The following is a 15,044-nucleotide window of genomic DNA, read 5'->3' on the forward strand; positions in this document are numbered from 1 at the left end:
GGCACAAAGATGTACAGGTTAGGGTGGATTTTCCTGGGGAAATGCAGGATTACAAGGATAGGATAGGAGGATTGGCTTGGGTGTGATGCTCTTCAGAGGGTTGGCATGGACTCAATGGGCTGAATGGCCTGTGTCCACACTGTATGGATTCTGGGACACTTCTGGAATGAGCCAGATCTTAGTCCCCTTTACCCTCCTGCCCAAAGGTTGTTGACAATGTGCAGCCAATCAGATGGGCTGTGATGGATGGTGTAGCCAAATGGTGGGTGGGGGGGTCTGACTTTAGAATCTTCTAGAAAAACCAGTAAAACTGGCGCTGGGGGTGCACTGGTCCAGGCTCAACACGGACCTCCATTTTCCATGTGTAACGGTTTACTGTGAATCCCCCCCCCGCCTCCCCATCGACTTCAAAGTGTGGCGCTATCCAAATGTAGAATGAAGACTGGAAAGGCACCTTTCAGTCATAACCCGACATGGGTCCAGTCTTTCACCTCTTTGTCTCTGTCACTCCACTCAGCACCACTTGTTGTCAGTGGTGATCCGTGTGCCGCTCTCTGATGCCCCATGAGACCCTGACTCAATATCAGTTGGGCTCAGTGCCAACATGGTCATCTCTAGGTCAGTTCTGCTCCCGCATCTCAACTCCCTTTCCCCTGGACGGGTCTGCCAACCCACAGTCAGCCTACATTCGTACAGAAAATTACCAACACCACATTGATACCAGATCCATTTCAAACACTGTTTTCCTTTTATTGTTCCAATCCGCTGGCTGGGCCCAGTATTTATTGCCCGTCCCCAGTTGCCCCTGGAGAAGGTGGGGGTGAGCTGCCTTCTTGAGCCGCTGCAGTCTGTTGGATGTAGGCAGATACTGTCTGGGAGCAAGTTCCAGGGTTCCAGTTCCACCGAAGACAGGTTAGTGACTTGAAGCAACAGAACAGGTTTCTTGTCTGAGTTCTAAATTTAACAACAATGTGCATTTGTGTGGCAACTTTTACATGTCAAAATATTTGCAAGGCACTTAGCAGGCCAACTTCTGACACTGAGCCAGGGTGTTGTGACTCAGAAAGGAAGAAGTTTGCTCGCTGAGCTGGATGGTTTGTTTTCAGATGTTGTGTCACCACACTAGGTAACATCATCAGTGAGCCTCCAGTGAAGCACTGGTGGTATGGCCCGCTCTTTATTTGTGTGTTTAGGTTTCCTTGGGTTGATAATATCATTTCCTGTGGAGATGTCATTTCCTGTTCTTTTTCTTAGGGGGTGGTAAATCAAGTCCAAGTCAATGTGTTTGTTGATAGCGTTCCCACTTCCTCCTGCGCGATTTTGTAAATGACATTACATTTCAGAAGCAAAATTAATGACATTTACAAAAAAACATACCTTGCAAGAACTGTAACAAACACAACATTGGACAAACAGGCAGAAAACTAGCCACCAGGATACATGAACACCAACGAGCGACAAAAAGACATGACCCTTTCTCATTAGTATCCTCACATACAGATGATGAAGGACACCACTTCGGCTGGTCAACACATCCATCCTAGGACAAACCAAACAGAGACATGCACGAGAATTCCTAGAAGCATGGCATTTCAACCCGAACTCTGTCAACAAACACATTGACTTGGATCCCATTTACCATCCCTTGAGAAAAATAACAGGAAATGACATCACCACAGGTAATGTGTCACCAACCCAAGGAAACATAAACACATAAATGGAAAGCAGGCCATACCACCTGTGCTTCACCAGAGGCTCACTGATGATGTTACCTAGTGTGGTGACGAAACGTCTGAACATGAACCTTCCAGCTCAGTGAGCAAACCTACATCCAGAACCTCAATCTGAGCTGCAAATCTTCTCAAAACTCGCTATCGGAAAGGAAGAGTAAAAGAGCAAAATGAGGTAGAGTGATGGAGAGGTAGACAGAGGGAATTTAAAATGATTTGGATTATTTCATGAGATTTGGGTGTCGCTGGCTAGGCCCAGCATTTATTGCCCATCCCTAGTTGACCCTTGAGAAGGTGGGGGTGAGCTGCCTTCTTGAACCGCTGCAGTCCATGTGCTGTAGGTTGACCCACAATGCCCTTAGGGAGGGTATTCCAGGATTTTGACCCAGTGACAGTGAGGGAACTGCAATTTATTTCCAAGTCAGGATGGTGAATGGCTTAGAGGGGAACTTGAAGGTGGTGTTCCCATATATCTGCTGCCTTTATCCTTCTCGATGGAAATGGTTGTGGGTTTGGAAGGTGCTGTGTGAGGAGCTTTGGTGAATTTCTGCAGTGCATCTTGTAGATAGTACACACTGCTGTTACTGAGCGTCGATGGTGGAGGGAGTGGGAGTGTTCTATGGGAAGCTGCAGACCCAGGGGAACATTGTGCGGTTGGCCATTAGCAAACAAGACTATTTTCTGGGAAAAACAGTTCAGAGAACTAACACTGAAATATTGCAAACAACTCTTTGCTTCTAGTTTCAGAACTTGGTTTTGGAAATGCATTGCTAGACAGTGGGTTTTGCAAAGCTTGTGTTGACAAGGAGAGTTAATTTCTTCATTTCCGTTAGATCGCGTCCTCTGTACTTTGTGGGTCGCACTCATCCTGAAGAAACAAACAAAAGTCATATTTAAGATGGCACGAATTTATTTCACCCTTATACACAACGGTTCCAAACACCCAATTCACCCACTCTGCAACACCCCTCATCCAAATATTCCCAGGTTTTCAGCCAATAGCAGCTCAGCTGTCTGAGAGAAGAATCTGAAGTTGTAAAGAAAGATTTGCATTTGTATAGGGCTTTCCACAACATCAGGATGCCCTGCAGTGATTGGTAGCTGGTTATTGCGGTGACGCAGGGAAATGCATCAGCTGATATGTGCACAGCAAGATCCCACAGGTAGACTGCCGCCATGCATGATGTGGAGGTGCCGGTGTTGGGCTGAGGTGTACAAAGTTCAAAATCACACAACGCCAGGTTATAGTCCAACAGATTCATTTGGAAGCACTAGCTTTTGGAATGCTGTTCCTTCATCAGGTAGCTAGCTATAAATTCTGTACTCTGTGATCCTGCCCCACCAGTACCTGACGATGAAGCAGGGCTCTGAAAGCTAGTGCTTCCAAATAAACCTGTTGGACTATAACATGGTGTCGTGTGAATTTTTTTTAACCATGTGTGAAGGTGTCATGGGTAAAACCTCAATAACTAACCCTTCGAATGTGCTTTAGTTGCCAAATGTTTCAGCTAAACACGGGAAAAGTAAGTGATGTGAAGCAATGAAACAGGTTTCTCATCTGTTATTTAAATTTAACAACAACGTGCGTGTGTGTGACAACTTTTACATATTAAACTGTTCGCAAGGCACTTAGCAGGACAACTGCTGACACTGAGCCAGGGTGTTCTGACTCAGAAAGGAAGAGTTAAAAAGCAAAATTAGTTAGAGTGACGGAGAAGTAGAAAGAGGGAGTTTAAAATGATTTGGATTATTTCATAAGATGTGGGTATCACTGGCTGGGCCCAGTATTTATTACCCGTCCCTAGTTGCCCCTTGAGAAGGTGGGGGTGAGCTGCCTTCTTGAACTGCTGCAGTCTGTATGCTGTGGATTGATCCACAATGCTCTTAGGGAGGGAATTCCAGGATTTTGATCCAGCAACACTGAAGGAATGGCGATAATTTTGCATGTCATGATGTTGAGTGTCTTGGAGGGGTAGATGAAGGGGGTGGGGTTTCCATGTATCTGCTGCCCTTGTCCTTCTAGATGGTACTCAATGGAGTTTAGAAGTGTGAGAGGGCACCTTACTGAAAATATAAGATTCTTAGCAGTTTGACAGGAGAGAAGTGGAGAGGTTGTTTCCCCTTGTGGGAGAGTCTAGGACCATAGTGCATCATCTCAGTGTATGGGGTTGGTACATTTATGACAGAGATGAGGAGGAATTTCTTCCCACAGAGGGGAGTGAATCCATGGAATTCTTTACCACAGAAGCTTGTTGAGTCTGGGTTGTTAAGAATATTCAAGGCTGAGATAGGCAGATATTTAATCAGGAGAAGGTGAGGACTGCAGATGCTGGAGAGTCCGAGTCGAAAAGTGTGGAGCTGGAAAAGCACAGCAGGCCAGGCAGCATCCGAGGAGCAGGAGAATCAACGTTTTGGGCATAAGCTCTTCATCAGGAATGTGAGGGCATCAAGGGTTATAGAGAAAAAGGCAGGAAAGTGGGTTGAGGACAATTAGATTAGACAAGATTTCATTGAATGGCAGAGGAGACTCACTGAATGGCCTACTTCTGCTCCTACGTTTTATGGTATATGTGATGATCATGGGTTCAGAAGGTGCTGTCTAAGGAGCCTTGGTGAATTTCTATACTGCATCATGTCAATGTTAAATGTTGTTGCCATGTGCTGAGCTTTAATGTGGAGGTGCTGGGGGTGGACAAGATCAGAGGTCACATGTCACCAGGTTATAGTCCAACAGATGTATTTGAAATCCTGAGCTTTTGGAGCGCTGTCACTTAATGAAACACTTCACCTGACCAGGATAAAGCGCTCTTGAAAGCTTGTGATTTCAAATAAACCTGTTGAACTATGACCTGGAGTGGTGTGATTTCTGACTTAGTTAAGCTTTAAGGCAGAGTGTGGGTGACACAGCTGGGGCTGGGGAAGACACTGGGAGTGCAGGACAGCAGAGATCTTAAAGCATTGTGTGTTCGGAGGAGATCAAGGTGGCAGTGAGGGGGGAGGGGGGAAGGACATGTAAGGGTCTGAAAACAAGGCTGAGAATTTGAAGGTTGAGGGGTTGCCAGACGGGGAACCCTTTGAGGTCAGTAAGCGGGGGTGGAGAAGGGGTTTGGTGAGTGAACGGATCTTAGTACGAGTGAGGAAACCAACAACAGAGTGTTCCAGAGACTCCATTGCACTGACAGGACAACCAGGGGACAGTCAGATCGCGAGGAACCAAAGGTGAGGAGAATTTCAGCCTTTCTCTTTGGACTTACATCATTCAAACTACATTCCACACATTTCTGAGGAAGATCAAGAAAGAAAGCCAACCTTTTCTCGAGGTGGAACCATAATCTTTTCTTTCTTCATTCCCAAGCACAGAATCTGATCTTCAAAGATCTTACGTCCATTCTCCAGCCCATTTAGATTTCGACCTGTTTCAATCAGACACGAAATGGTTAAAGAGTGAAGCCTGTCCACTCACTCCATTACTGCCTTCTCATATACAGTGATCAACTCAAACTCATCAAACCATTCACAGCCAACTCTCAGGGTCAGCCCATCCGACAGTGCAGCACTCCCTCAGCACTGACCCTCCGACAGTGCAGCACTGCCTCAGAACTGACCATCTGACAGTGCGGCGCACCCTCAGTACTGACCCTCCGACAGTGCGGTGCACCCTCAGCACTGACCCTCTGACAGTGCGGCACTCCCTCAGCACTGACCCTCCGACAGTGCAGCACTGCCTCAGAACTGACCATCTGACAGTGCGGCGCACCCTCAGTACTGACCCTCCGACAGTGCGGTGCACCCTCAGCACTGACCCTCTGACAGTGCGGCGCACCCTCAGCACTGACCCTCCGACAGTGTGGCGCACCCTCAGCACTGACCCTCTGACAGTGCGGCACTCCCTCAGCACTGACCCTCCGACAGTGCAGCACTGCCTCAGAACTGACCACCCGACAGTGCGGCGCACCCTCAGTACTGACCCTCCGACAGTGCGGTGCACCCTCAGCACTGACCCTCTGACAGTGCGGCACTCCCTCAGCACTTACCCTCCGACAGTGTGGCGCACCCTCAGCACTGACCCTCCGACAGTGCGGTGCACCCTCAGCACTGACCCTCCAACAGTGAGTACTCACCGTACAGGGATTATGGAAGAGGGTTGGCAGTGAGTACTCACCGTACAGTAATTAAGGAAGGGAATTGGCAGTGATTACTCGCCGTACAGTGATGAGGGAAGGGGGTTGGCAGTGAGTACTCACAATACAGTGATTAGGGAAGGGGATTGGCAGTGAGTACTCACTGCACAGTGATGTAGGAAGGGGGTTGGCAGTGAGTACTAACCGTACAGTAATTAGGGAAGGGGGATTGGTAGTGAGTACTCTCCGTACAGTGATTAGGGAAGGGGATTGGCAGTGAGTACTCACGGTACAGTGATGTAGGAGGGGGGTTGGCAGTGAGTACTCACCGTACAGTAATTAGAGGTGGGGATTGGCAGTGAGTACTTACCGTACAGTTATGTAGGAAGGGAATTGGTAGTGATTACTCACTTTACAGTGAGAAAAGAAGGGGATCGGCAGTGAGTACGCACCGTACAGTGATTAGGGAAGGCGATTGGCAGTGAGTACTCACCATACAGTGATTAAGGAAGGGGATTGGCAATGTGTACTCACCGTGCACTGATTAGGGAAGGAGATTGGCAGGGAGTACTCGCCGTACAGTAATTAGAGAAGGGGATTAGCAGTGAGTACTCACCGTACAGTGATTAGGGAAGGGGATTGGCAGTGAGTACTCACTGTACAGTGATGTAGGAAGGGGGTAGGCAGTGAGTACTGACCATACAGTAATTAGAGAAGGGGATTGGCAGTGAGTACTCACCGTACAGTGATTAGGGAAGGGGATTGGCAGTGAGTACTCACTGTACAGTGATGTAGGAAGGGGGTAGGCAGTGAGTACTGACCATACAGTAATTAGAGAAGGGGATTGGCAGTGAGTACTCACCGTACAGTGATTAGAGAAGGGGATTGGCAGTGAGTACTCACCGTACAGTGATTAGGGAAGGGGATTGGCAGTGAGTACTCACTGTACAGTGATTAGCGAAGGGGATTGGCAGTGAGTACTCACCGTACAGTGATTCAGAAAGGAGATTGGCAGTGAGTACTCACCGTACAGTGATTCAGGAAGGGGATTAGCAGTGAGTACTCACCGTGCAGTGATTAGGGAAGGGGATTGGCAGTGAGTATTCGCCGTACAGTGATTCAGGAAGGGGATTAGCAGTGAGTACTCACCGTACAGTGATTAAGGAAGGGGATCGGCAGTGAGTACTCCCCGTACAGTAATTAGGAAAGGGGATTGGCAGTGAGTACTCACCGTACAGTGATTAGGCGAGGGGATTGGCAGTGAGTACTCACAGTATAGTCATTCGTGAAGGGTGTTGGCAGTGAGTACTCACTGTACAGTGATTCAGAAAGGAGATTGGCAGTGAGTACTCACCGTACAGTGATCCAGGAAGGGGATTAGCAGTGAGTACTCACCGTGCAGTGATTAGGGAAGGAGATTGGGAGTGAGTATTCACCGTACAGTGATTCACGAAGGGGATTAGCAGTGAGTACTCACCGTACAGTGATTCATGAAGGGGATCGGCAGTGAGTACTCACCGTACAGTGATTAGGGAAGGGGGTTGGCAGTGAGTACTCACCGAACAGTCATTACGGAAAGGGGTTGGCAGTGAGTACTCACCGTTCAGTGATTCAGGAAGGGGATTAGCAGGGAGTACTCACCGTCGAGTGATTAGGGAAGGGACTGGCAGTGAGTACTCACCGTACAGTGATTTGGGAATGGGATTGGTAGTGAATAGTCACTGTACAGTGATTTGGGAAGGAGATTGGCAGTGAGTACTCACCGTTCAGTGATTCAGGAAGGGGACTAGCAGGGAGTATTCGCCGTGGAGTGATTAGGGAAGGGGACTGGCAGTGAGTACTCGCTGTACAGTGATTTGGGAAGGGCGATTGGCAGTGAATACTCACCTTACAGTGATTAAGGAAGAGGATTCACAGTGAGTACTCACCAAACAGTGATTTGGGAAAGGGATTTGCAGTGAGTACTCACTGTACAGTGATTAGGGAAGGGATTGGCAGTGAATACTCACCGTGCAGTGATTCAGAAAGGGGATTAGCAGTGAGTACTCACCATACAGTGATTCAGGAAGGAGATTAGCAGTGAGTACTCACCATACAGTGATTAGGGAAGGGGATTGGCAGTGAATACTCACTGTACAGTGATTCAGGAAGGAGATTGGCAGTGAGTACTCACCGTACAGGGATTTGGGAAGGGGATTGGCAGTGAGTACTCACCATGCAGTGATTAGGGAAGAGGATTGGCCGTGAGTACTCACCGTACAGGGATTTGGGAAGGGGATTGGCAGTGAGTACTCACCGTACAGTGATCTGGGATGGGGGATTGGCAGTGATTACTCCCCATATAGTGATTAGGGAAGGGGGTTGGCAGTGAGTACTCACCGAACAGTCATTACGGAAAGGGGTTGGCAGTGAGTACTCACCGTTCAGTGATTCAGGAAGGGGATTAGCAGGGAGTACTCACCGTGGAGTGATTAGGGAAGGGACTGGCAGTGAGTACTCACCGTACAGTGATTTGGGAATGGGATTGGTAGTGAATAGTCACTGTACAGTGATTTGGGAAGGAGATTGGCAGTGAGTACTCACCGTTCAGTGATTCAGGAAGGGGACTAGCAGGGAGTATTCGCCGTGGAGTGATTAGGGAAGGGGACTGGCAGTGAGTACTCGCTGTACAGTGATTTGGGAAGGGCGATTGGCAGTGAATACTCACCTTACAGTGATTAAGGAAGAGGATTCACAGTGAGTACTCACCAAACAGTGATTTGGGAAAGGGATTTGCAGTGAGTACTCACTGTACAGTGATTAGGGAAGGGATTGGCAGTGAATACTCACCGTGCAGTGATTCAGAAAGGGGATTAGCAGTGAGTACTCACCATACAGTGATTCAGGAAGGAGATTAGCAGTGAGTACTCACCATACAGTGATTAGGGAAGGGGATTGGCAGTGAATACTCACTGTACAGTGATTCAGGAAGGAGATTGGCAGTGAGTACTCACCGTACAGGGATTTGGGAAGGGGATTGGCAGTGAGTACTCACCATGCAGTGATTAGGGAAGAGGATTGGCCGTGAGTACTCACCGTACAGGGATTTGGGAAGGGGATTGGCAGTGAGTACTCACCGTACAGTGATCTGGGATGGGGGATTGGCAGTGATTACTCCCCATATAGTGATTAGGGAAGGGGGATTTGCAGTGAGTACTCACCGTACAGTGATTTGGGATGGAGGATTGGCAGTGATTACTCACCGTACAGTGATTTGGGATGGGGGATTGGCAGTGAGTACTCACTGTACAGTGATTTGGAAAGGGGATTTGCAGTGATTTGTCCCCGTACAGTGATTTGGGAAGGAGACTGGCAGTGAGTACTCACAGTACAGTGATTTGGGAAGGGGATTGGCAGTGAGTACTCACCGTACAGTGATTAAGGAAGGGGACTGGCAGTGGTTACTCACTGTACAGTGATTTGGGACGGGGATTAGAAGTGAGTATTCACCATGCAGTGATTAGGGAAGGGGATTGGCCTTGGGTACTCACCGTACACATTGGCAGTGAGTACTCACCGTACAGTGATTAAGGAAGGGGATTGGCAGTGAACACTCACCGTACAGTGATTAGGGAAGGGGGATTGGCCGTGAGTACTCACCGTTCAGTGATTCAGGAAGGGGATTAGCAGTGAGTACTCACCGTGGAGTGATTAGGAAAGGGACTGGCAGTGAGTACTCACCGTACAGTGATTTGGGAAGGGGGATTGGTAGTGAATAGTCACTGTACAGTGATTTGAGAAGGAGATTGGCAGTGAGTACTCACCGTACAGTGATTTGGGATGGGGGATTGGCAGTGATTATTCCCTGTACAGTGATTAGGGAAGGGGGTTTGGCAGTGAGTACTCACCGTACAGTGATTTGGGAAGGGGATTGGCAGTGAGTACTCACCGTACAGTGATTAAGGAAGGGGATTGGCAGTGAGTACTCACCGTACAGTGATTAAGGAAGGGGATTGACAGTGAGTACTCACTGTACAGTGATTTGGGAAGGGGGATTGGTAGTGAATAGTCACTGTACAGTGATTTGGGAAGGAGATTGGCAGTGAGTACTCACCGTACAGTGATTTGGGATGGGGGATTGGCAGTGATTATTCCCTGTACAGTGATTAGGGAAGGGGGTTTGGCAGTGAGTACTCACCGTGCAGTGATTAAGGAAGGGGATTGACAATGAGTACTCACCGTGCAGTGATTAGGGAAGGGGATTGGCAGTGAGTACTCACCGTAATGTGATTAAGGAAGGGGATTGGCAGTGAGTACTCACTGTACAGTGATTAAGGAAGGGGTTTGGCACTGAGTACTCACCGTGCAGTGATTAGGGAATGGGATTGGCAGTGAGTACTCACTGTACAGTGATTAGGGAAGGGGGTTGGCAGCGAGTACTCACCGTACAATGATTAGGGAACAGGCGTTGGCAGTGAGCACTCACCGTACAGTGATTCAGGAAGGAGATTAGCAGTGAGTACTCACCGTACAGTGATTAGGGAAGGGGATTGGCAGTGAGTACTTACCGTACAGTGATTAGGGAAGGGGTTTGGCAGTGTGTACTAACCGTACAGTGATTCAGGGAGGGGATTAGCAGTGAGTACTCACTGTACAGTGATTAGGGACGGGGGTTGGCAGTGAGTACTCACCGTACAGTGATTCAGGAAGGAGATTAGCAGTGAGTACTCACTGTACAGTGTTTAGGGAAGGGGATTGGCAGTGAGTACTCACCGTACAGTGATTAGGGAAGGGGATTGGCAGTGAGTACTCACCGTATAGTGATTCAGGAAGGAGATTAGCAGTGAGCTTTCACCGTACAGTGATTACGGAAGGAGATTGGCAGTGAGTACTCACCGTACAGTGATTCAGGAAGGGAATTGGCAGTGAGTACTCACCGTACAGTGATTAGGGTAGGGCGTTGGCAGTGAGTACTCACCGTGCAGTTATTCAGAAAGGGGATTGGTAGTTAGTACTCACCGTGCAGTGATTTGGGAAGGAGATTGGCAGTGGGTACTCACCGTACAGAGATTAGGGAAGGGGATTGGCAGTGAGTACTCACCGTACAGTGATTCAGGAAGGGAATTGGCAGTGAGTACTCACCGTACAGTGATTAGGGTAGGGCGTTGGCAGTGAGTACTCACCGTGCAGTTATTCAGAAAGGGGCTTGGTAGTTAGTACTCACCGTGCAGTGATTTGGGAAGGAGATTGACAGTGGGTACTTGCCGTACAGTGATTAGGAAAGGGGGTTGGCAGTGAGTACTCACCGTACAGTGATTAGGGAAGGGGATTGGCAGTGAGTACTCACCGTACAGAGATTAGGGAAGGGGATTGGCAGTGAGTACTCACCGTACAGTGATTAGGGAAGGGGATTGGCAGTGAGTACTCACCGTACAGAGATTAGGGAAGGGGATTGGCAGTGAGTACTCACCGTACAGTGATTTAGGAAGGGAATTGGCAGTGAGTACTCACCGTACAGTGATTTGGGAAGGGGATTGGCAGTGAGTACTCACCGTACAGTGATTAGGGTAGGGCGTTGGCAGTGAGTACTCACGGTACAGTTATTCAGAAAGGGGATTGGGAGTGTGTACTCACCGTACAGTGATTTGGGAAGGAGATTGGCAGTGAGTACTCACCGTGCAGTGATTAGGGAAGGGGATTGGCAGTGAGTACTCGTGCAGTGATTAGGGAAGGCGATTGACAGTGAGTACTCACCGTACAGTGATTCAGGAAGTTGATTGGCAGGGAGTACTCTCCGTACAGTGATTAGGGAAGGGGGCTAGCAGTGAGTACTCACTGTGCAGTGATTTGGGAAGTGGATTGGCAGTGAGTACTCACCTTAAAGTGATTTGGGAATGGTATTGGCAGTGAATACTCACCGTACAGTGATTAGGGAAGGGGATTGGCAGTGAGTACTCACCGTACAGTGATTCAGGAAGGAGATTAGCAGTGAGTACTCACTGTACAGTGTTTAGGGAAGGGGATTGGCAGTGAGTACTCACTGTACAGTGTTTAGGGAAGGGGATTGGCAGTGAGTACTCACCGTACAGTGATTAGGGAAGGGGGTTGGCAGTGAGTACTCACCGTATAGTGATTCAGGAAGGAGATTAGCAGTGAGCTTTCACCGTACAGTGACTACGGAAGGAGATTGGCAGAGTACTCACCATACAGTGATTCAGGAAGGGAATTGGCAGTGAGTACTCACCGTACAGTGATTGGGGTAGGGCGTTGGCAGTGAGTACTCACCGTGCAGTTATTCAGAAAGGGGCTTGGTAGTTAGTACTCACCGTGCAGTGATTTGGGAAGGAGATTGGCAGTGGGTACTTGCCGTACAGTGATTAGGAAAGGGGGTTGGCAGTGAGTACTCACCGTACAGAGATTAGGGAAGGGGGCTAGCAGTGAGTACTCACCGTGCAGTGATTTGGGAAGTGGATTGGCAGTGAGTACTCACCTTAAAGTGATTTGGGAATGGTATTGGCAGTGAATACTCACCGTACAGTGATTAGGGAAGGGGATTGGCAGTGAGTACTCACCGTACAGTGTTTAAGGAAGGGGATTGGCAGTGATTACTCACCATATAATGATTAGGGAAGGGGGTTGGCAGCGAGTACTCACCGTACAATGATTAGGGAACAGGCGTTGGCAGTGAGCACTCACCGTACAGTGATTCAGGAAGGAGATTAGCAGTGAGTACTCACCGTACAGTGATTAGGGAAGGGGATTGGCAGTGAGTACTTACCGTACAGTGATTAGGGAAGGGGGTTGGCAGTGAGTACTCACCGTACAGTGATTCAGGAAGGAGATTAGCAGTGAGCTTTCACCGTACAGTGATTAGGGAAGGAGATTGGCAGTGAGTACTCACCGTACAGTGATTAGGGTAGGGCGTTGGCAGTAGGTACTCACCGTACAGTTATTCAGAAAGGGCATTGGCAGTGAGTACTCACCCTGCAGTGATTAGGGAAGGGGATTGGCAGTGAGTACTCACCGTGCAGTGATTAGGGAAGGCGATTGACAGTGAGTACTCACCGTACAGTGATTAGGAAGTTGATTGGCAGGGAGTACTCTCCGTACAGTGATTAGGGAAGGGGGCTAGCAGTGAGTACTCACCGTGCAGTGATTTGGGAAGTGGATTGGCAGTGAGTACTCACCTTAAAGTGATTTGGGAATGGTATTGGCAGTAAATACTCACCGTACAGTGATTAGGGAAGGGGATTGGCAGTGAGTACTCACCGTACAGTGATTAAGGAAGGGGATTGGCAGTGATTACTCACCATATAGTGGTTTGGGAAAGTGATTGGCAGTGAGTACTCACCGTACAGTGATTAAGGAAGGGGATTGGCAATGAGTACTCACTGTACAGTGATTAAGGAAGGGGATTGGCAGTGAGTAGGCACCGTACAGTGATTTGGGAAGGGGGATTGTCAGAGAGTACTCACCGTACAGTGATTAAGGAAGTGGATTGGCAGTGAGTACTCACCATACAGTGATTTGGGATGGGGGATTGGCAGTGATTATTCCCTGTACAGTGATTAGGGAAGGGGGCTAGCAGTGAGTACTCACTGTGCAGTGATTAAGGAAGTGGATTGGCAGTGAGTACTCACATTAAAGTGATTTGGGAATGGTATTGGCAGTGAGTACTCACCGTGCAGTGATTTGGGAAGTGGATTGGCAGTGAGTACTCACATTAAAGTGATTTGGGAATGGTATTGGCAGTGAGTACTCATCGTACAGTGATTAGGGAAGGGGATTGGGAATGAGTACTCACCGTACAGTGATTAAGGAAGGGGATTGGCAGTGAGTACTCACCATATAGTTGTTTGGGAAGGGGATTGGCAGTGAGTACTCACCGTACAGTGATTAAGGAAGGGGATTGGCAGTGAGTACTCACTGTACAGTGATTTGGGAAGGGCGATTGTCAGAGAGTACTCACCGTACAGTGATTTAGGAAGGGGATTGGCAGTGAGTACTCACCGTACAGTGATTTGGGATGGGGGATTGGCAGTGATTATTCCCTGTACAGTGATTAGGGAAGGGGGCTTGCAGTGAGTACTCACCGTACAATGATTCAGGAAGGGGATTGGCAGTGAGTACTCACCGTACAGTGATTTGGGAAGGGGATTGGCAGTGAGTACTCACCGTACAGTGATTTGGGAAGGGGAATGGCAGTGAGTACTCACCGTACAGTGATTAGGGAAGGGGGATTGGTAGTGAGTACTCACCGTACAGTGATTTGGGAAGGGGATTGGCAGTGAGTACTCACCGTACAGTGATTTGGGAAGGGGATTGGCATTGAGTACTCACCGTACAGTGATTAAGGAAGGGGGATTGGCAGTGAGTACTCACCGTACAGTGATTTGGGAAGGGGATTGGCAGTGAGTACTCACCGTACAGTGATTTGGGAAGGGGGATTGTCAGAGAAAACTCACCGTACAGTGATTAAGGAAGGGGATTGGCAGTGAGTACTCACCGTACAGTGATTTGGGATGGGGGATTGGCAGTGATTATTCCCTGTACAGTGATTAGGGAAGGGGGTTTGGCAGTGAGTACTCACTGTGCAGTGATTTGGGAAGTGGATTGGCAGTGAGTACTCACATTAAAGTGATTTGGGAATGGTATTGGCAGTGAGTACTCATCGTACAGTGATTAGGGAAGGGGATTGGGAATGAGTACTCACCGTACAGTGATTAAGGAAGGGGATTGGCAGTGAGTACTCACCATATAGTTGTTTGGGAAGGGGATTGGCAGTGAGTACTCACCGTACAGTGATTAAGGAAGGGGATTGGCAGTGAGTACTCACCGTACAGTGATTTGGGAAGGGCGATTGTCAGAGAGTACTCACCGTACAGTGATTAAGGAAGGGCATTGGCAGTGAGTACTCAACGTACAGTGATTTGGGAAGGGGGATTGGCAATGAGTACTCACCGTACAGTGATTCAGGAAGGGGATTGGCAGTGAGTACTCATTATACAGTGATTAGGGAAGTGGATTGGCAGTGAGTACTCACTGTGCTGTGATAAGGGAAGGGGGTTTGTAGTGAGTACTCACCGTACAGTGATTAATGAAGGGGGCTTGAAGTGAATACTCATCGTACAGTGATTAGTGAAGGGGGCTTGCAGTGAGTACTCACCGTACAGTGATTCAGGAAGGGGATTGGCAGTAAGTACTCACCGTACAG

The 15,044-nt window shown here is 48.5% G+C and overlaps 1 protein-coding gene across 1 annotated transcript in view; it reads right to left on the reverse strand.

Moving 5' to 3' along the window:
• Positions 1 to 725: 725 nt before the first annotated feature.
• Positions 726 to 15,044, reverse strand: part of LOC148146089 (uncharacterized) — a 75,259-nt gene continuing 60,940 nt past the window's right edge. Inside the window, exons 5-6 of the mRNA XM_087998235.1 lie at positions 5,040 to 5,143; positions 726 to 2,598 (exon numbers count right to left, since the gene is read on the reverse strand). Coding sequence (XP_087854361.1) covers positions 2,560 to 2,598; positions 5,040 to 5,143 — 143 coding nt within the window. The 3' untranslated portion in view covers positions 726 to 2,559. The remainder of the gene's footprint in view (positions 2,599 to 5,039; positions 5,144 to 15,044) is intronic.

This window comes from Chiloscyllium plagiosum, unplaced genomic scaffold (genome assembly GCF_037043375.1).
Source record: "Chiloscyllium plagiosum isolate Xiang-an unplaced genomic scaffold, Cpla_swu_hap1 HiC_scaffold_21, whole genome shotgun sequence".
NCBI classification, from domain to species: Eukaryota; Metazoa; Chordata; class Chondrichthyes; order Orectolobiformes; family Hemiscylliidae; genus Chiloscyllium; species Chiloscyllium plagiosum.